This window comes from Lipotes vexillifer, unplaced genomic scaffold (assembly GCF_000442215.2).
Source record: "Lipotes vexillifer unplaced genomic scaffold, Lipotes_vexillifer_v1.1 scaffold535, whole genome shotgun sequence".
Lineage (NCBI taxonomy): Eukaryota > Metazoa > Chordata > Mammalia > Artiodactyla > Lipotidae > Lipotes > Lipotes vexillifer.
In genome coordinates, this window is record NW_006792756.1 from 1,584,223 (window position 1) to 1,605,218 (window position 20,996).

Sequence of the window (20,996 nt, forward strand, 5' to 3'; positions counted from 1 at the left end):
GATGAATGGATAAAGAAGATGTGGCACATATATACAATGGAATATTACTCAGCCATAAAAAGAAACGAAATTGAGCTATTTGTAATGAGGTGGATAGATCTAGAGTCTGTCATACAGAGTGAAGTAAGTCAGAAAGAGAAGGACAAATACCGTATGCTAACACATATATATGGAATTTAAGAAAAAAAAATGTTATGAAGAACCTAGGGGTAAAACAGGAATAAAGACAGAGACCTACTGGAGAACAGACTTGAGGATATGGGGAGGGGGAAGGGTGAGGTGTGTTAGGGCGAGAGAGAGACATGGACATATATATACTAACAAACGTAAGGTAGATAGCCAGTGGGAAGCAGCCGCATGGCACAGGGAAACCGGCTCGGTTCTTTGTGGCTGTCTGGAGGGGTGGGATAGGGAGGGTGGGAGGGAGGGAGACAAAGAGGGAAGAGATATGGGAACATATATATATGTATAACTGACTCACTCTGTTATAAAGCAGAAACTAACACACCATTGTAAAGCAATTATACCCCAATAAAGATGTTAAAAAAAAACCAAAAAAAAAAAACTAATGGTTTTAAAGAATCATATGGGGGAGTGGGGAGGAAGACTTCCCTATTCCCTCCAAAAAACAAAAATGAAAATCCTAAGTTAATCATTCAGAGTAAACAGCCTCACAAGTTAAACACAGTCTTACCAAAGAACATTGGAATATCCAATTTATCTTCTCTGTCTACTTTTCTCTTGATCATAACAATATAGACAGCATAGAGCATGGCTCCAACAAGAGACCAAATGGAACCTGTAAAAATCAAGATAATAATTTAAAGCATCTGTTCATTAACTCATTTATCACACACTTGTTTAAAATCTGACACAGTCAGCTCCTATTTCAAGAAATTAGTATTCAAATATGAAAAGATAAAGTATAACCCACCTTATCCATGGCCTCCAGGAATATAGGAAGGAGTTTAAAGTATAAACAAATAAATGCAAAAACATTCACCTCAATGATCTAACCAATGTTATACATGTTATATTACCAACTTTTTGGTATTTAATTTTGAAATGCGTACTTCATATTGTCCCCTACGTAAGCAATTATGACACCTGACACAGCCAACTTAACAATGCTTCCTTCCGTCTCTAAGCTGTTGTTTATATTGTTCTCCCACTGCTATGTATAATTTTTAATATACATTCTACCACCATTTTCAAGATCCTATTAAAGTCCCACCACTGCCACCAAGCATCCTCTTTCTACTCCACTGAATTTCCATCCTTCTTGTCGTCTATTTTAGATAATATAATACTTACTATAGTTAAATATAGTGTTATTCTCTAGGGGCTTCATTTTGTTAATCATATATTATTGATTAAAATCAAAAACTCCTTGACAACTGCAAACACATAATGTATACTTTTTAATGTTCTAAAATATCTAACATAATGTAGGGCTCACAGTACCTGCATAATAAATATGGATTCTCTTTAATATATTAGCTCGCAAGAACATTTAAGTAAGCCTTTAAAAACAGCTGTATAAGGTGCTATCTGCCAGGTGACCATATTCAATACTTTAATCAATTATCCAAAAGTCCAGTGTTTCATTAAATCTATTTATTATTACTATTACTACTAAACTATTTTTAAAAAGCAAAGGGAAAGCCTGTCAACAAAATCTCACACACACACACAACAAATATATATATATATATATATTGCTTTACAAATACAGATGTGCTCTGGGTGAGAAAGAGGTAAGGCAGTTCAAGACACAGCTCCCTGGGCAGTAACCAGGAATAGTTTAGAAAGCATTGTTGTATTTAATAAACTTTAAACGTCTAAAGAAAGTATCCAGAAGGAGGGACTTCCCTGGTGGTCCAGCAGTTAAGACTCCACGCTCCCAATGCAGGGGGCCCAGGTTCAATACCTGGTCAGGGAGCTAGATCCCGCATGCTGCGACTAAAGATCCCACATGCCACAACTAAAGATTCCACATGCCACAACTAAGATCCTGCATGCTGCAACTAATAGCCGGCGCAGCCAAGTAAGTAAATAAATAAATATTTTTAAAAATAAATAAATAAATAAAAAATAAAGAAAGTATCCAGAAGGAAACCAGTTAAGCTAGATTCTGGTCACCCTTCTTTTGTTAAATATAAACAATGGATCAAAAACAAAGTGTTTACTGTAGTAGTAACTGTTTCAGGCAAGAATCAAAAGTGAATGACAAAGTTAGCAGGTAGGTACAAGCATGATGGATAGGATATATGTATAGTCTCAGTATCTCTTACAAGACGATTATTACTTACAAAGGGAAAAATTAGTAACTACACTGGAGCAACCTGACACACCACTTTAAAATTAATGCCACCAGTAATGGGACAAATCAACATCATGTGCCTTCTGATATGATGTACTTATCAGGACATAATATCACTTCCATGGTATTCTTGCCAAAAATGCACAACATAAATTTAACCATAAGGAAATATCAGATAAACTCAGATTGAAGGACACTCTACGAAACAAGTGGACAGTATCCTCCAAAAATATTAAAGTTATGAAAGACAAAAAAAGACCGAGGGATAGTTTCAGATTAAAGAAAACTAAGGAAACATGACAACTAAATGCAACAAATGATGTTGGACCAGGAAAAGAACATTAGTGGAAAAAATGGTGAAATTTGAAAAGGATCTACAGACTAAATAAAAATTATTGTAATCACTGTTAATTCCTGATTTTTAATCCTGTACTGTAGTTATGTGCATTGCAAATAGTTAAGAGAATCTGGGGGAGTGCTATATGAGAGTTCTGTGAAATATTTTTTAATTGTTTTACATTATTTCCAAAGGAAAAGTTAAAGAAAAAAAAGGCCTTGTTAGTGCTCACCCTGTGTGTGTGTGTATGCATGCATGTGTGTGGACATGCACATGCATGATGACATGCACAGAACTTTTCTTGTATACTCTAACAGAAAGAATGCAGAATCAGATACTTACCTATTGGGTCTCTTCCAGCAGATTTTTCAGACCCTGACAGGTTTACCAGCACAACACCTCCAATGCTATGAGAATAACAGTCATTACTGACAAGTAAAATAATAAATTCCTTCAAAAGACTAACCTCAAAGATCAAAATTATTTACAAGTAATAAAGACTAATCTCAACTTTGGGTAAACTATCAAAGAATTAATGATTTAATTAATAATATCTAACAATATTATCAGTATAGTATAAGTGCTATACTTATATTAACTCATTTAATCCACATAAAATGCCCAATATTACCTTATAAGGAAGGTATTATTATCATTCCCATTTTACACATGAGAAAATTATACATAATGCACAAAGAAATGAAGTAACTTGACCAAAATCACACAGCTGGGATTGAAACGCAGGCAGTCTACTTCCAGAGTCCAGTGTTCTTACCTGCTATGCTATCTTCTGCCTTTCAATTAGGAAAAAATTAACCAACTTGTCATCCCTCTTCCAATCTTTTTTGGCAATGTACAAATATCAAAACCCATATAAACCTAGCAATGGCACTAACTCTCACTGGTAAAACCGAAATTAATGGTAAAACTATCCTTAAATATTTAAATAATTAAATGAGTCCCATTATTTTAATGTAAAAATAAGACCAAATTAAGGATGTAGAGAAATCAAGAGGTTATTCCTTCATTCAACTGTTGCTTATTGAGCTAAACTTCAGGTTAAGCAATGAACAAGAGAGATGCGGTTCCTGTCCTCATGCAGCCTTATACTGTCTTTCTATTTCTATGTATCTTTCTACTTTTATTAAGACAATGAAAAGAAAAGTTAGAAATAGGCATGAATTTTGAACAAAGTTGGATAAACCTCATCACTTTCCTATGACAAATATACTGTATTTCCCTAATGCAAAAATATGTTTGGCTAAAACATGGGCCAATCATGCAAAAAGAATAAATTCCTAGTGTCCATAAAGTCTAAATGGTAAATTAGTTGGTTCAACCAGATTGCCCATGGTCAAGTTACCCTTATATCTAAAAGAGAGAAACACCACTTATGTGATTGCCAAGTGCCAGTCTCTACAATAATCACTTTCTATATACATCCCTCCAAACTTTAAAACAAGACTGCAAAGTAGTAGATGATATTATCATCATTTTGTCATCTAGGAAATCCTCTCAGAGAGTTTAGGGCAAGTGCCCAGGGGCAAAAAGCAGAGCTCTGATTCAAACCCAGCTCTGATAGTTCAGAAACACTAATCTTTCCGGTAAATTATTCTGCTACCTGCTCTGATTTCTGATTTTCTCTCACAAAAACAACAGCTTCATCAAACCAACATGTCTTTTTTGAGTATTGACTGTGAGCAAAGCTTTATGCTAGGCCTTTGATGACACACAGAAGTAGAAAACAAGGTTCTGACCTTCAAGGGTTTATAATCTCGTAGGGATACAAAGTTAAATAAAGTAAAAGATTTAAATTAGTTATTAATGATACTTATATATTGTATTACAAACAGTAATACAAAATTGCCAGATAATTTATACAGAAATAATTGAAAGATTGAGGCGGAGACGATCAGAGAAGACTGCAAGTTAGATTTCTAGAAGTGGGAGAAGTGAAAACTAAAAACTAAACAAAAAGGGGAACTTGTTTTAGGAAAAGGAAACAGAAACTTGGGAGCTTATGAGGATTAACATGCAGTTAAACGTGAATGTCAGTACAATACTTAGCAGTCCACAGTCGCATGAACGGGAACCAAAGCTGCTCTGGGGTCCTCCCTCCAGTTACCCTCCCCAGGAAGGTTTCAAAAACTAGCCAAGGATGTGATGCAGAGCTGAGTAGCATATTGTCCCTTTAAAACCTTTTATCCTCATCACTCTTGGCCTATACAGTATATTATAATATAAACTATTGTCTATCATTACCAGAAATGCTTTAAACACTGCATTTTTAAGCAGAATAAACTAGCGATTACACTATATTCTTACCTTAAAATTACAGCTAATAGTTTAGAAAGAGTAAATCTATCTCCACTGTTACTTGGAAACATTGCAGCAAGGATCAAGGTAAAAAGTCCTATGGAGAGAAAAGGATAAAAAAAAAGATACATTAGCTTAAATACTGTCAAAATTATTTATTACCAACTTGATTGTTTAAATAAGTTAATTAGACACCTAACTTTTAAACTAATTTTTGTCATTTTTAAATGACTAAGAATAAGACTGCAGTTACCTAGGCTGAAATGTTCAGAGATCACACATTAAAAACAGCCTCCAAATGAAACCATGTTTATTTCAACAGTACAGATCAAGTACAGTCCTATTTATTTTAAAACTAATAAGAGAGTTAAACTGAGCATTCAGAGTAACATTCTGACCTCATCATAATCAAGCATGTGAACTAAAGTTATTTTTACAGCTTCAAAAATACTTCTTTTAATCTTCTAGATTTGGAAGGTGATTCAGTTTCAAAAATAAAACACCTTTCATAGGGCAAATTATAGTTATGAAATAAGCAATTACATTTAGCCAAAGGGTTGAAAAAAAGATCTTTAGAAAGAATATGTGAAAGGAAAGACAGCTACAATACAGAGTCAGCCTATAAAACTTCAATATATTATTGTATAAAAAATACTGTAAAGTATTGGAAGGAATATAAATAGCACAAGGCTATGGCACAAAATTTAAAGATTAAATAGTAGTTATACCAATACACATTAGAAAGAATGAAATAATTTAAAACAAGATAAAAATATATGTATATGTACACATATATATCAGAAATAGGTCTTGAGTTATAATACAGATTTTGAAGACAAATTTCTTACCAGAAGTTGAGGACAAAATATTAACTATAGCAACTTTTGTGTCTGAAAGTGCTTCTTGATATGACAAATTTGCCAAAAACCACTAAAGAAATAGAAAATAAAGTGAAACCTAATAAATGACTTTTTATATTTGTCATTATAATTTATAGTCCCCTCCTTTTTTTCTCCCTCTAAATACTGCTATCATAAGTTTTAAAATCTGCTTTGTACTGAAAAGTCACAGGCCCAAAAAGAAGACAAACATTTATATCAGACCTAATATCTTTGCTATCCAATTTCCCTTAAGAAATTAACAACAGTTGGTTAAAAATTAGCACTGGTCAGGCTTTTTTAAAAATTAGGGTAAATTTAATATCAAATCAACATTGAAATTTGCTTTATCCAAGCACTGATAGTACTCTATTAAGTTTATCTAAATCAAATTTAGGTCGGGGGGAATTCTCAAACATTAAAATACGTACAGATGAATATAACATGATGAGAAATCGATTGAACAAGGTGATGCCTAAGGGGATGGATGGAACTAGCCAGATCGAGAGACAAAAGGTTATATTCACTTTGGAAATTTTTAAATGTCCAAGAAGTTGTGAATTTACTGGCTAACTGTGATTGTTTCTCTGATTCTCGGTTTTGAGACATAATATAAAGAGTTCTCATAACTTTGAATATAATGAAGGAAGTTTTCCAGCTATGAGGATTTTTTTTCTTCTTTTTTCCCTTTTGCTTGTCTAGGCTAGGTTATTCTTATATTCCCAACCCTGTGCCTACTTTGATTTACAGAATAAGAAATAGGATCTCTTTTGATGAAGCCTGGTGTGTGTGTGTGTGTGTGTGTGTGTGTGTGTGTGCGCGCGCGTGCACCCAAAGTTCATTTATTTTTACTGCTATCAGATAATCTAATACAGTTTACCACAACTCATCCATTTTTCTGTTGATGAACACTTTTTGACTATTTCAAACAATGCTACCAAGAATATTCTAGCATATGCCTCCTGGGGCATATGTGCATGAGTGCCCCTAATGTAGTATATACTAAGAAGCAGATTGCTGGGTCAAAGTAAATTAACTGCTTGTATAACTGTTTTCTGTTACTTAAACAGACTGACTGGATAATCATATTCTACTGGAGAATGACTTGTCTCTATTAAGGGAGGGACATCTCTTGATATCTCTCAGAACTTGTAGTTAAGTGAGAAGTATAGTTATTAGCATTTATATCTCAAAGAAGCAGTATAGACACATGATCTTAGAGCTAGATCTTACTGCTAGGAGGCAGCAGATGACTGAGTGTCTAGGAGTCTTCGTTCAGTATACACTGTACTCAAAGCTAAAGCCAGACTCTGATTCCATCTGTAGTCCTCTGACTTCCTAATTTCACTTGACTATCTAAATAAGAAAATGAGGTTAGCAACTGGTAAGATGGGCAATATCAAATATATATGACAATAGAGGCCACAATCTGCTTGCAGTTGAAGTGTTAAAAAAGAAGCAGAGGGCTTCCCTGGTGGCGCAGTGGTTGGGAGTCTGCCTGGCAATGCAGGGGGCACGGGTTTGCGCCCTGGTCCGGGAAGATCCCACATGCCGCGGAGCGGCTGGGCCCGTGAGCCATGGCTGCAGAGCCTGCGCGTCCGGAGCCTGTGCTCCGCAACGGGAGAGGCCACAACAGTGAGGGGCCCGCGTACCGAAAAAAAAAAAAGCAGCAGAAGATTCTGCCCTTAATTATCTTTTGGAGATTCTCTACAAGAATAGGCCATGCTTGTGGGGTGATAATTAGCTTTCTTGACCCACTTTCCTTACCACTTTAATACTTAAATACTGTCTGTGCTCATTTTCCAAACAATCTTACTGGTCTCTGCTAATGTGAGATAAAGAAATAAAAACAGACAACTTAGATTGCAGGAATTCAAAGAGTATAACTACTCATCATTAGCTATGAACTCTTTCCAGAAAGATCTTCCCATTCTCCAGCTCTCCCCAAACTCCATTCTCTGGCTTTCAAACCCAAGGCAGCCTCATCACAAAAGAAGACCATCTCAACTGCCCTCTGGTAAAAATTATCTTTACAATGTTTCCTTTCATTATTCCAGAGTTGAGGACAACCACTTACTAATAATTAAGCTGTCACAAATAATTTATATAGTATTTCATTATTTCATAAGTGATAATTCATTTTAAAATTAGCATAAAAGCCTGTATGACCTAAATTACATTTACAGAAAAAATTAAAACACCATAAGTCCTGAGACAAGAATTAAAGAAGGACTGGCAAATACAGTAATCATTAACTCCTTTTGACCTACAATGTACAATACATTAGCCACTAGCCACATGTGACTACTAAGCAAATGAAATGTGGCTACTTTGAATTGAAATGTTTAGAAATTGAAATAAAAACTGAAATGAAACAGAAAAAGAAACTGAAATGAAATAGAAATTGAAATGCCTAAAAATTGAAATGTTTAGAAGGTTTTAGTACAAAGAATGTAAACTATCTCATCAATAATTTTTATATTGATAATATTTTGAAGTGTTTTACATATAGTGGGTTAAATAAAAATATAGTATTAAGGGACTTCCCTGGTGGTGCAGTAGTTAAGAATCTGCCTGCTAATGCAGGGGACATGGGTTCGAGCCCTGGTCTGGGAAGATCCCACATGCCCCGGATCAACTAACCCGTGTGCCACAACTACTGAGTCTGTGCTCTAGAGCCCGCGAGACACAACTACTGAGCCTGCATGCCACAACTACTGAAGCCCACGTGCCTAGAGCCCGTGCTCCGCAACAGGAGAAGCCACCACAATGAGAAGCTCCACACTGCAATGAAGAGTAGCCCCCACTCACCGCAACTAGAGGAAGCCCGCGCGTAGCAACGAAGACCCAACACAACCAAATAAATTAATCAAAAATATATATATATAGTATTAAAAGTAACTTGTGGGGCTTCCCTGGTGGTGCAGTGGTTGGGAGTCCACCTGCCGATGCAGGGGACACGGGTTCGTGCCCCGGTCCGGGAAGATCCCACATGCCGCAGAGCAGCTGGGCCCATGAGCCATGGCCACTGAGCCTGCGCATCCAGAGCCTGTGCTCCGCAACGGGAGAGGCCACAACAGTGAGAGGCCCGCATACAGCAAAAAAAACAAAAGTAACTTGTTTCTCTCTTTTTTTTTAATGTGGCTACTAGAAAATTTAAAAATACCTATGTGACCTGCATTTGCACATTATATTTCTATTGAACAGCATTGCTCTAGAGCTCATCCAAGCTTATCACTCATATTAAGTCAGGTTTCTAAAAAGATATATACCTGGACTATATTACTCTGACTTTCTACAGAAATGCCTTTACTTAATATTAACACAGCTCCCTGCTCTTATAACTTACTTAAGGTTGATTTTTCAAAAAAGACTATTAAAGGTGGAAGCAACGTAAGTGTACATCAATGGATGAATGGATAAACAAAATGTGGTATATACATACAGTGGAATATTACATAGCCTTAAAAAGGAAAAATATTCTGACACATGCTACAAAGACACTGTGCTAAGTGAAATAAGCCAGTCACCAAAGGAAAAATATTGTATAATTCCATTCATATGAGGTGCACAGAGCAGTCGAATTCACAGAGACAGAAAGTAGAATGGTGGCTGTCAAGGGCTAGGGAGGTGGGAAAGAGAAGTTGTCATTTAATGGGTATAGTTTTAGTTTTGCAATATGAAAAAAGTTCTGCTGCTAGTGGTGATGGTTGCAAAACAGTGTGAATGTATTTAATGCCAGTGAACTGTACACTTTAAAAATAGTCAAAACAGTAAGTTTTATGGTAGGTATATTTTACCACAATTTTTCTAAAAGGCTGTTATCTGTACATATCTATCTGTAAATCTGCTATACAGCATAGTGCCTTTCTACATAAGAACCTATGAAATATATTCTCTCAGTTTTGAGTTAGGAAAAGTTTATTTTATCAATAGATGACAAACTGTGTAACTCAGGGAGTTTTCCTTTTTTCCTTTCTGCCCATTTGTCTAGAGATGAATTGTGTGCTTGCTTTCTTTCTTTCAATGGAATGTCCTGATACAATCAACCCATTCCACAGCCAGTTTGCACCCTACACAGACATTATCTGTTTAGTCTGGCTCTTATCCACCCCTCCTTTTTAAACTTTTACTTTATAGATCCTTTTATCATGTTTCACCTCAAGTCTCCTTTAAAAATTAGGAGATATAATTAATAAATCTTGGTCTTGCCTTATTTAAAAGAAGCAAACTAAAATCACAATAGCATAATCCAAATATATGAGCCTTCAAATTAACTTTATTACATATGTAATTATCATATTACAACTCCCAAAGATTCTTTTATTTGTTCTCCTGAATATATTAATCAAGGTATCACTAAAACAGAGGTTATTCAGTTAGAGGATGGTGAAAAATTGGCTATGCAGTAAATATGACAGGCAAAACTGTAAAGTAAAAAAATCTTATAGTCAGGCTAATAATACTGACATTAGCATTGTATTACCTAGTGGTTTAAAATGCTCAGTATAAATTTAAACCTTAAAGGCCCATACTAAACCACCTTGGAATAGTCTACTTCCAATGATACATATAGAAAAGAGCACTGAAATTCATTTTTTAAATTGTAAATCAGAGTTTACTAACTCAGACAAGTTATCTAATCCCAGATTAGCCCAAAATAATATTTTGTTTGCTATATGAATATTTTATTGAAACATTAAGCATATTTTTGTTTCTGTATTAAAATAACTAAGAAGCCATAAACAGTATTATAAGAAACAATGAAAAAATGTTCACTATGAGTACTTATAAAATATGTGACCACATTTATATGAATTTAAAATAAAACCTCAAGAGGACTTATTTGAAGAAATCAATGCAATCAATGCAAACTCTTATCTGGACATTTACTAGTGCTTGTATATATCATAGTGTGAAATAACTCTATTCATTATTCTGACCATGAGGCAATGTCAAATTCTAAATATACATGAGTAGTTGTAGTGTATAGTATTTATTGAATTCTTTTACGTATGCCTAGTATTTATTAATTTTAACACTCTAATTTCCCTATGATAGCAGATAACAGAGTTTAAAGTCATGACTAAGGCAACCTAATAGTCTTAAACTTTAATACTATATTGTTGGTATGTCTACTGTCTTAAAAGTCAAATTCCAAACATATAATAAAGAGAAGACTTACCACAAAGCAAAAAAAAAAGCTAATTTTTGCTACTTGAGTTGCAGTAAGTTTCCCCACAGTTTTGAGTAAGGATTCTTGTTCTTTCACGGTAGGATATGACATGCGAGACAACTTAGCTTCCAGTGCATGGCTTGATGGAAGCTGTCGAATCTCCATGATATTACTAAACCTTACACGAGACTTTTTGGGAGCTTGAAAGGAAAAGTAAAGTATAAAATCATTAAACGTTTCCCCTTGCATCCAAAAAGTGTCACAAGTTTTAATTTACTTATAAATGCATATTATTTAATCCATCTATAATCATATTTAACAGTAAAAAAAAAACCAGTTAAATTATTACATGGGATAGCTCTGCTCATTCAAAAGAGTTGGTGGGAAAAATGTTTCCATCTATAAAAAATTTTGAAGGTTTTAAAATGAGACCAGTATTCAACAAAGTTTCAAACAACTGCCTGGTTCAGGATTATAGTATGATTATTATCTTAGCATTTACAGTAAAAGTTTATTTGGATTTTTCCTCATAGATATCCAATTTATGAGAATTATTTTCCTGGTCAAGCATGCAGAACATTCTTCTGTAGTTCCATTCCTTGAAAGAGAATATCATGGATGAATGCTGTGCGTTACATTGAAGCTGGCATTCTTTACCATGTTCAAAGAACCAGCAAAACTCCTGTAATTTGCTATTAAGGTCTTCGATGGCCTGGTTGAAGAGGATACTGTTCATTAATAAATATATCTATATATACATAATAACACCATAGAGATTTCTGGTATTTGGAAGTTATTTCCATTGAATTAATAAAAACATCTAGTCAGCTGGACAACTACAGGCTGAGCCAACACCACATGGAACAGAAGAACTGCCAGGTGATCCCAGGCAACCCACAGAACCACTAAGTTTTGGGATGACTTGAATGAAGCTAAAATTTCCACCCATTTCTAAGTTATGAAATTCTAAGTTTTGCTTACATTTTTCAGTATCAATGTTTGTGTTCTCAGGTTTTTCACTCGGAAGATCATGAAACTTCACAGGAACATAAAGAGGTTCACTCTGGAATGCAGCAAAAACAGGAACAAATATAAACAAGTATAATAGCTGATATACTGGCTAAATTTAAGTGGATGGTATATAGACACAGATACCACCCAAAACAGGACTGTTCACCACCATGTTTATACAGCATAATTTTCCCAAAATGCATTTTCAAGACTTATATAGGAAACTCAAATGATCCACCCAGGTACAATGACAGAAAGAATCAATTTAAAGCTTAGAAATGTAATCACACAGCACTGGCACATTATGATATTTAATTTTTAAATGTCATAAAAACAGACCTCTCTCAGCTAACAGATTATCTCCCACTCCTTTTCATTCATTCTTTTAACATATACATATTGAGCTCCTACTATGTCAGGTGCTGTTCTAGGTCCTAGGGATATAAGAGCAAATAGAGACAAAGTCTCTGTCCTCAGTGATATAAAATTATCTAGTGGTAGACAACAGACTTAAAGCCAGGTTTGTCTAACCATGCTCTAAAAGTCTACATTTTTAAGTGGTTCTAAATCCCCCAACTGTTTTTGTAAATGTTCTTCAGATGATCTGTATTTAAGGCACAATTCTGTTAATTTAAGAAACAAGGCTGTTTCTTAAATTAACATAAAATATTTTTTATTTTTTTAATTTATCTTTAACTCCTGATACAGACTCTGCCAATGAAAACTATTCAGTAAATGAAGAGACAATAGGATTTGGAAATAGATGGAGTCTCATTGTTGCATTGAACTTTTCAACATAGCATTTGGCCTAGAACAATTTGACATGTCCATCTTACAGATAAAAGAAAAAATAGTAGAAGAGTAGGCCGCCATCTCAACTCTGTCCTCTACACTGACAGAGACAACTGATATTAGTCTTGTTTTTGTTTTTTTCTGTTTTTTGTTTGTTTGTTTTTTGGGTCTTTTTGGCCACATGGCGAGGCTTGCAGGATCTTAGTCCCCCAACCAGGGATCAAACCCGCGCTCTCGGTAGTGAAAGCGCAGAGTCCTAACCACTGAACCACCAGGGAATTAGTCTTGTTGATGCTTAGGATCCCAGAGAAAAGAAAGACATTTTCTCTAAGCTTCACAAACCATTAACAGCACCCGGTAAGCTACCTTGCAAGCAACTGTAGTTCTAAAAGTCAGAGGAACAAAAAACTGTACTGTCAGTAAGGTCACTGAACTAGTGCTTCATAAATTGGTTATTAAATTTTAGAGTTAACTTTAAAATTTTTCTCAGATAGAATGTCACATTTGGAATAATATATTTTAAAGAGACGCCTTAGTAATGGTGTAAAAAGAATAGATTTTTACATACTCTCTCTCCAACAAGATAATAAATGCTTAAATAGAGTGACTGATAATTCCTTCATATGCTTGCTTATTATCTGTCTCCCTCCCTTCCCCGAACACACACTCTCACACACTAGAACATAAGCTGTATTTTGAGAGTCTAGAACAAGTGTTTAACATACATTAAGTGCTCTTAAAAATTTGTGAAATGAATAAGCAATCTGCTTATAGAGTCTCAGTGTCAAGTAAATGTATTTGTTTCTAAGTGGTAATAATATAATAACAAACATGAAGTGACAAAGTTGGTAAGAAACAAAGGACAAAGGACTTCCTTTACTATTTTCAGTCCTTAACTAATTTCCTATTCCCTTCTCTCACCAGAGGTGGCTGAATTGCTTACTTTTAGGTCTCAGGTATCTCTAAGAAAGTACCAAATTACAACTCTCATGGAGAGCAGCCAACACTGAGATATATTTTTATTTTAATATAGCTGTGGTGCTATCAACGCTATTTCAGTCCTTCCCGCCATGGTCAACTCCACCCGCTCTCTTCCTGAGGAGAGAAGAAACACTTACCAAAGAACTATTCATAGTTGTATCTGTTGTGCAAGCAGCAAAGTAACCTTCAGCATCTGCAAACTACAAATAATGCGACATAAAATTCAGTTAAACTCATGAAATAAAGTAGAACTAGTGTGAGTCACAGCTCAAAGGAAGAGAACCAAAAATCCAGAGCAGACCTATAAGGGTTTATAATCATTATTTTTTTTTAAAGACACCAATTGTACTTGAACATTTGTTACTTTTTTTTTAAATTAATTAATTAATTTATTTATTTTTGGCTGTGTTGGGTCTTCGTTTCTGTGCGAGGGCTTTCTCTAGTTGCGGCAAGTGGGGCCACTCTTCATCGCGGTGTGCGGGCCCCTCACTATCGCAGCCTCTCTTGTTGCGGAGCACAGGCTCCAGACGTGCAGGCTCAGTAGCTGTGGCTCACGGGCCCAGCCGCTCCGTGGCATGTGGGATCCTCCCAGACCAGGGCTCGAACCCACGTCCCCTTCACTAGCAGGCAGACTCTCAACCACTGCACCACCAAGGAAGCCCTATAATCATTACTAATAATAACAGCAGCTAATGCCAAGTACTCAACCATGTAAGGTAAGTATTATCATCTTTATTTTATTGATGAAGAAATTGAGGATAAAAAATTTCATCTAAGTAACAGAACTAGGATTAAAGCCCAGTTTAGTCTAACTCTGAACTTAAGCCCTTTTCACAATATTATAATTACATTTCAGATCACCAGGGAGAGGATGGGTGGGTTAGTGAAGAAGACAAATAACATCTTAGCATTATCGTGAGAACAGTGTTAACCTCAAGAATCCCCTATATGGATTCAGACACTGGACCACTTTGAGAACCACTGTGCTAGTGCTGTAAAAGCATGCTTTAATTCACACCCACAACTATCCTATCATTTATCTCTGCTTAAAGTTTGAAGAGGTTAAATAACTTGCTAAAGATCACACAATCAGCAAGCGACAGAACAAGATTCAAACACCAGAAGCCCAAGCCCTTAAAAAACCCTCGTAAATCAGTAAGAAAGAGTCAATGTAGAAAAATAGACAAGATATGGACAACTCACAAAAGAATTCTACTGTGCAACAAATATATGAAAAAGCAACCCAAAACACACAGATTAAACAAGATACCACTGTCTACCTATCATATTGGCAAAGCGTTAGGGTTTTGCTAACAGTTCAATCTCATGCACTACTAACAGACATGAATCAGGTGCAATTATTGTAGATGATAATTTAGCAAAAGGAATCAAAAGCTATATAATGACATTACTGTTTTATCCAGCAATTATACTTTTAGGAATTTATCCTAAGTAAATAACTACAGATGTATACAAAGACATTCCTATTTAATTACAACAAAAGACAAAGTGAAGGGACTTCCCTGGTGGCGTAGTGGTTAAGAATCCGCCTGCCAATGCAGGGGACACAGGTTAGAGCCCTGATCCGGGAAGATCCCACATGCTGCAGAGCAACTAAGCCCATGCGCCACAACTAATGAGCCTGCGTTCTAGAGCCTGCGAGCCACAACTACTGAGCCCGCATGCCACAACTACTGAAGCCCGTGTGCCTAGAGTCCATGCTCCTCAACAAGAACAAGAGAAGTCACCGCAATAAGAAGCCCGCGCACTGCAACAAAGAGTAGCCCCCGCTCACCGCAACTAGAGAAAGCCCGTGCGCAGCAATGAAGACCCAACGCAGCCAAAAATAAATAAATAAATGTGTAAAAAAGAAAAAAAAAAAGAGAGTTTTATATTCTTCATTATCAAAAATTCAGTCTCTACTACATGGAAGATACATCACTACATAAACTGCCATTTCTTTCAACACTTAAAAACAAGCATTTTATGTGACATTAATGATGGAATATAATTTGAACAGCCAAACATCTGAAATATGCCCCGAAATATGTTATTTTCATTTTAACATATAAACTTTGAATTAGTTTGCTTCTACAATCAACTTTACAGCTAATTAGATGATATTTATTTGATCTGCAAATGACCATAGTCTCTAGATATTCTTATCCTTTATCTTCCCATCATCTTCTCCACATTAATTGAGTTGGACTAGTTAAGTAAGTCTTAACAACTCAGAGCATGTCATGAAGTAAGGGAAAGAAAGTGATTATGTACCTTTGACTTCTCACAAAACATTCTGATGCCAAGCTGATTAGAAGAGTAATTTAAAAGTATGGATAAAAGCAAGTTTTTCTTATATCATGCTATCTTCACTCATTTAAAGAACAAGTTAAAATCTGACTGTTTTTCAAGAAACTAATAGTTTGAAAAAATTTACCCCCACTCCAGTAAACACTTAAAATTTTAAACTTACAAAAGCAGCATGCTTTCCTCGAAATCCTCTTGTACACTGTTGTCTCCATGGCTTCCAAATTATAAAGCCCAAAAGGTACAGAACAAACATAGATGTTTTTGCAAAGGTGCTGAAGAATGGTTTGTTGTACTGAGTAAAAACATACTGTGGAGGAAAAAGTTACAGAAACTATTAGACAAACCTTATTACTCATTTCCAATAAAATACAGTTATTACATGATTTTTAACTCTAGAAGTTCATTTGGAAGGGAAAGATCAAAAGGGATTATAAAAATATTTTGAATTCATTTTTGAATACTGTATTTGCCTTGCATACAAAGGATAATATTTCCAAAACAAAGCAGCAACAACTTGCAAAACAACTTTTGTTCAATATTCACTGAAAACCTACGATGCAACAGTATCTATACTAGCAGCTAAGGAAAAATAAGACAGGATTTCCTGAGAGGAGATCTATAGATACAGACACAGATATATAGACATAGATATAGATATGAAGAATACAGTGTAATGTGCTAATACCATGATAGGGGATACAGGGTACTATGGGAGTACCAAAGAAAGACGGACCAGTTTGAACGTTACAGAAGTTTCGCAAAAGAAGCTACTCTTGATCTGTATCTGAAGGCCGAGACAGAGGAAACAGCATAAAGAGAGGCAATGAAACAGTATGGGGTATAAAGAAAACTGCATGAAGTTTAATGTTATTAGGAAGTTATACAACAACCTGTAATCATTGTTTTTTTCTGTTTGATTTTTTTAAATCGAACTATAGTTGATTTACAATGTTGTGTTAGTTTCAGGTGTAGAGCCAAGTGATTCAGTTTTTTTATGTATATATACATACTCTTTTTCAGATTCCTTTCCATTATAAGTTATTACAAGATATTGAATATAGTTCCCTGTGCTATAGAGTAGATCCTTGTAATCCTCATTTACACTGAAAATATCAGAATGAACTCATAATTTTTGTTTCCAGAAAACCCCCCAAAAAACCTAGTTATGTGCATTGAAAAGGCCTAGAAAAAAACGATAACTCAGAGAGGGCAGACAGCAGAAGGAAGAAGAACTACAATTCTGCAGCCTGTGGAAGGAAAACTGTATTCACAGAAAGATAGACAAAATGGAAAGGCAGAGAACTTTGTACCAGATGAAGGAGCAAGATAAAACCCCACAAAAACAACTAAATAACGTGGAGATAGGCAACCTTCCAGAAAAAGAATTCAGAATAATGACGGTGAAGATGACCTAGGACCTTGGAAAAAGAATGGAGCCAAAGATCAAGAAGATGCAAGAACTGTTTAACAAAAACCTAACAGAATTAAAGAACAAACAGAGATGAACAATACAATAACTGAAATGAAAACTGCACTAGAAGGAATCGATAGCAGAATAACTGAGGCAGAAGAACGGATAAGTGACCTGGAAGACAGAATGGTAGAATTCACTGCTGTGGAACAGAATTTTAAAATAAGAATGAAAAGAAATGAAGAAAGCCTTAAGAGACCTCTGGGACAATATTAAACGCAACAACATTCGCATTATAGGGGTCCTAGAAGGAGAAGAGAGAGAGAAAGGACCCGAGAAAATATCTGAAGAGGTTATAGTCGAAAACTTCCCTAACACGGGAAAGGAAATAGCCACCCAAGTCCAGGAAGTGCAGAGAGTCCTATACAGGATAAACCCAAGGAGAAACACACTGAGATACACAGTAATCAAATTGGCAAAAATTAAAGACAAAGAAGACAATTATTGAAAGCAGCAAGGGAAAAATGACAAATAACATACAAGCGAACTCCCATAGGGTTAACAGCTGATTTCTCAGCAGAAACGCTACAAGCCAGAAGGGAGTGGCATGATACACTTAAACTGATGAAAGGGAAGAAACTACAACCAAGATTGCTCCACCCGGCAAGGATCTCATTCAGATTTGATGGAGAGATCAAAAGCTTTAGAGACAAGCAAAAGCTAAGAGAATTCAGCACCACGAAACCAGCTCTACAACAAATGCTAAAGGAATTTCTCTAAGTGGGAAACACAAAAGAAGAAAAGGACCTACAAAAACAAACCCAAAACCATTAAGAAAATGGTCATAGAAACATACATATCGATAATTACCTTAAACGTGAATGGATTAAATGCTCCAACCAAAAGACACAGGCTTGCTGAATGGATACAAAAACAAGACCCATATATATGCTGTCTACAAGAGACCCACTTCAGACCTAGGGACACATACAGACTAAAAGGGAGAGGATGGAAAAAGATATTCCATGTAAATGGAAATCAAAAGAAAGCTGGAGTAGCAATACTCATATCAGATAAAATAGACTTTAAAATAAAGAATGTTACAAGAGACAAGGAAGGAAGTACGTAATGATCAAGGGATCGATCCAAGAAAAAGATATAACAATTATAGACACATATGCACCCAACAAAGGAGCAACTCAATACATAAGGCAACTGCTAACAGCTATAAAAGAGGAAATTGGGCTTGCCTGGTGGCACAGTGGTTGAGAGTCTGCCTGCCGATGCAGGGGACACGGGTTCGGGCCCCGGTCCAGGAAGATCCCACATGCCACGGAGAGGCTGGGCCTGTGAGCCATGGCCGCTAAGCCTGTGCGTCTGGAGCCTGTGCTCCGCAACGGGAGAGGCCACAGAGTGAGAGGCCCATGTACCACAAAAAAAAAAAAAGAGGAAATTGACAGTAACACAATAATAGTCGGGGACTTTATCACCTCACTTAACAACAATGGACAGATCATCCACACAGAAAAATAATAAGGAAACACGAGCTTTAAATGACACGACAGACCAGATAGATTTAATTGATATTTATAGGACATTCCATTCAAAAACAGCAGATTACACTTTCTTCTCAAGTGCACATGGAACATTCTGAAGGACAGATCACATCTTGGGTCACAAATCAAGCCTTGGTAAATTTTGTTGTTGTTGTTGTTGTTGTTTTTTGTGGTACGCAGGCTTCTCACTGTTGTGGCCTCTCCCGTTGCGGAGCACAGGCTCCAGACATGCAGGCTCAGCGGCCATGGCTCATGGGCCTAGCCACTACGCGGCATGTGGGATCTTCCCGGACCGGGGCACGAACCCGCGTCCCCTGCATCGGCCGGCAGACTCTCAACCACTGTGCTACCAGGGAAGCCCAAGGTTTGGTAAATTTAGGAAAACTGAAATCGTATCAAGCATCTTTTCCGACCACAACGCTATGAGATTAGAAATCAATTACAGGGAAATAACGTAAAAAACACAAACACGTGTAGGCTAAACAATATATTACTAAATAACCAAGAGATCACTGAAGAAATCAAAGAGGAAATCAAAAAATACCTAGAGACAAATTACAACGAAAACACGATGATCCAAAACCTATGGGATGCAGCAAAAGCAGTTCTAAGAGGGAAGTTTATAGCTATACAAGCCTACCTCAGGAAACAAATCTCAAATAAACAATCTAAACTTACAACTAAAAGAACTAGAGAAAGAAGAACAAACAAAACCCAGTTAGTAGAAGGCAAGAAATAATAAAGATCAGAGCAGAAATAAATAACATAGAAACAAAGAAAACAATAGCAAAAATCAATAAAACTAAAAGCTGCTTCTTTGAGAAGAAAAACAAAATTGATAAACCTTTAGCCAGACTCATCAAGAAAAAGAGGGAGAGGACTCAAATCAATAAAATTAGAAATGAAAAAGGAGAATTAACAATGGACACCGCAGAAATACAAAGCATCCTAAGAGACTACTACAAGCAACTCTATGCCAATAAAATGGACAAATTCTTAGAAAGGTATAACCTTCCAAGACTGAACCAGGATGAAATAGAAAATGTGAACAGACCAATCACAAGTAACGAAATTGAAACTGTGATTAAAAATCTTCTAACAGGGCTTCCCTGGTGGTGCAGGGGTTGAGAGTCCGCCTGCCGATGCAGGGGACACGGGTTCGTGCCCCGGACCGCGAAAATCCCATATGCCGCAGAGCAGCTGGGCCCGTGAGCCATGGCCGCTGAGCCTGCGCGTCCGGAGCCTGTGCTCCCCAACGGGAGAGGCCACAACTGTGTGAGGCCCGCGTACAGCAAAAAAAAAAAAAAAATCTTCTAACAAACAAAAGCCCAGGACCAGATGGCTTTACAGGTGAATTCTATCTAACATTTAAAGAAGAGCTAACACCCATCCTTCTCAAACTCTTCCAAAAAATTGCAGAGGAAGGAACACTCCCAAACTCATTCTACGAGGCTACCATCACACTGATACCAAAACCAGATACTACCAGAAAACAAAGATACTACAAAAAAAGAAAATTACAGACCAATATCACTGATGAATATAGATGCAAAAATCCTCAACAAAATACTAGCAGACAGAATCCAGACAGCAATCAGAGAATAAAAAGAAATAAAAGGAATCCAAATTGGAAAAGAAGTAAAGCTGTCACTGTTTGCAGATGACATGATACTGTACATAGAGAATACTAAAGACTCTATCAAAAAACTATTAGAGCTAATCAATGAATTTGGTAAAGTAGGAGGATACAAAATTAATGCACAGAAATCTCTTGCATTCCTATACACTAATGATGAAAAATCTGAAAGAGAAATTAAGGAAACACTCCCATTTACCATTACAACAAAAAGAATAAAATACCTAGGAATAAACCTACCTAAGGAGACAAAAGACCTGTATGCAGAA

General features: G+C 36.1%; 1 protein-coding gene across 1 annotated transcript in view; it reads right to left on the minus strand.

The window, feature by feature from the left end:
• The window catches only part of SLC35F5 (solute carrier family 35 member F5), a 52,480-nt gene that overhangs the window by 24,697 nt on the left and 6,787 nt on the right, over positions 1 to 20,996 (minus strand). The window contains exons 5-12 of the mRNA XM_007465893.1: positions 16,288 to 16,431; positions 13,952 to 14,014; positions 12,012 to 12,093; positions 11,040 to 11,230; positions 5,825 to 5,906; positions 4,986 to 5,073; positions 3,003 to 3,067; positions 695 to 799 (exon numbers count right to left, since the gene is read on the minus strand). Of these exons, the coding sequence (XP_007465955.1) occupies positions 695 to 799; positions 3,003 to 3,067; positions 4,986 to 5,073; positions 5,825 to 5,906; positions 11,040 to 11,230; positions 12,012 to 12,093; positions 13,952 to 14,014; positions 16,288 to 16,431 (820 nt within the window). The remainder of the gene's footprint in view (positions 1 to 694; positions 800 to 3,002; positions 3,068 to 4,985; positions 5,074 to 5,824; positions 5,907 to 11,039; positions 11,231 to 12,011; positions 12,094 to 13,951; positions 14,015 to 16,287; positions 16,432 to 20,996) is intronic.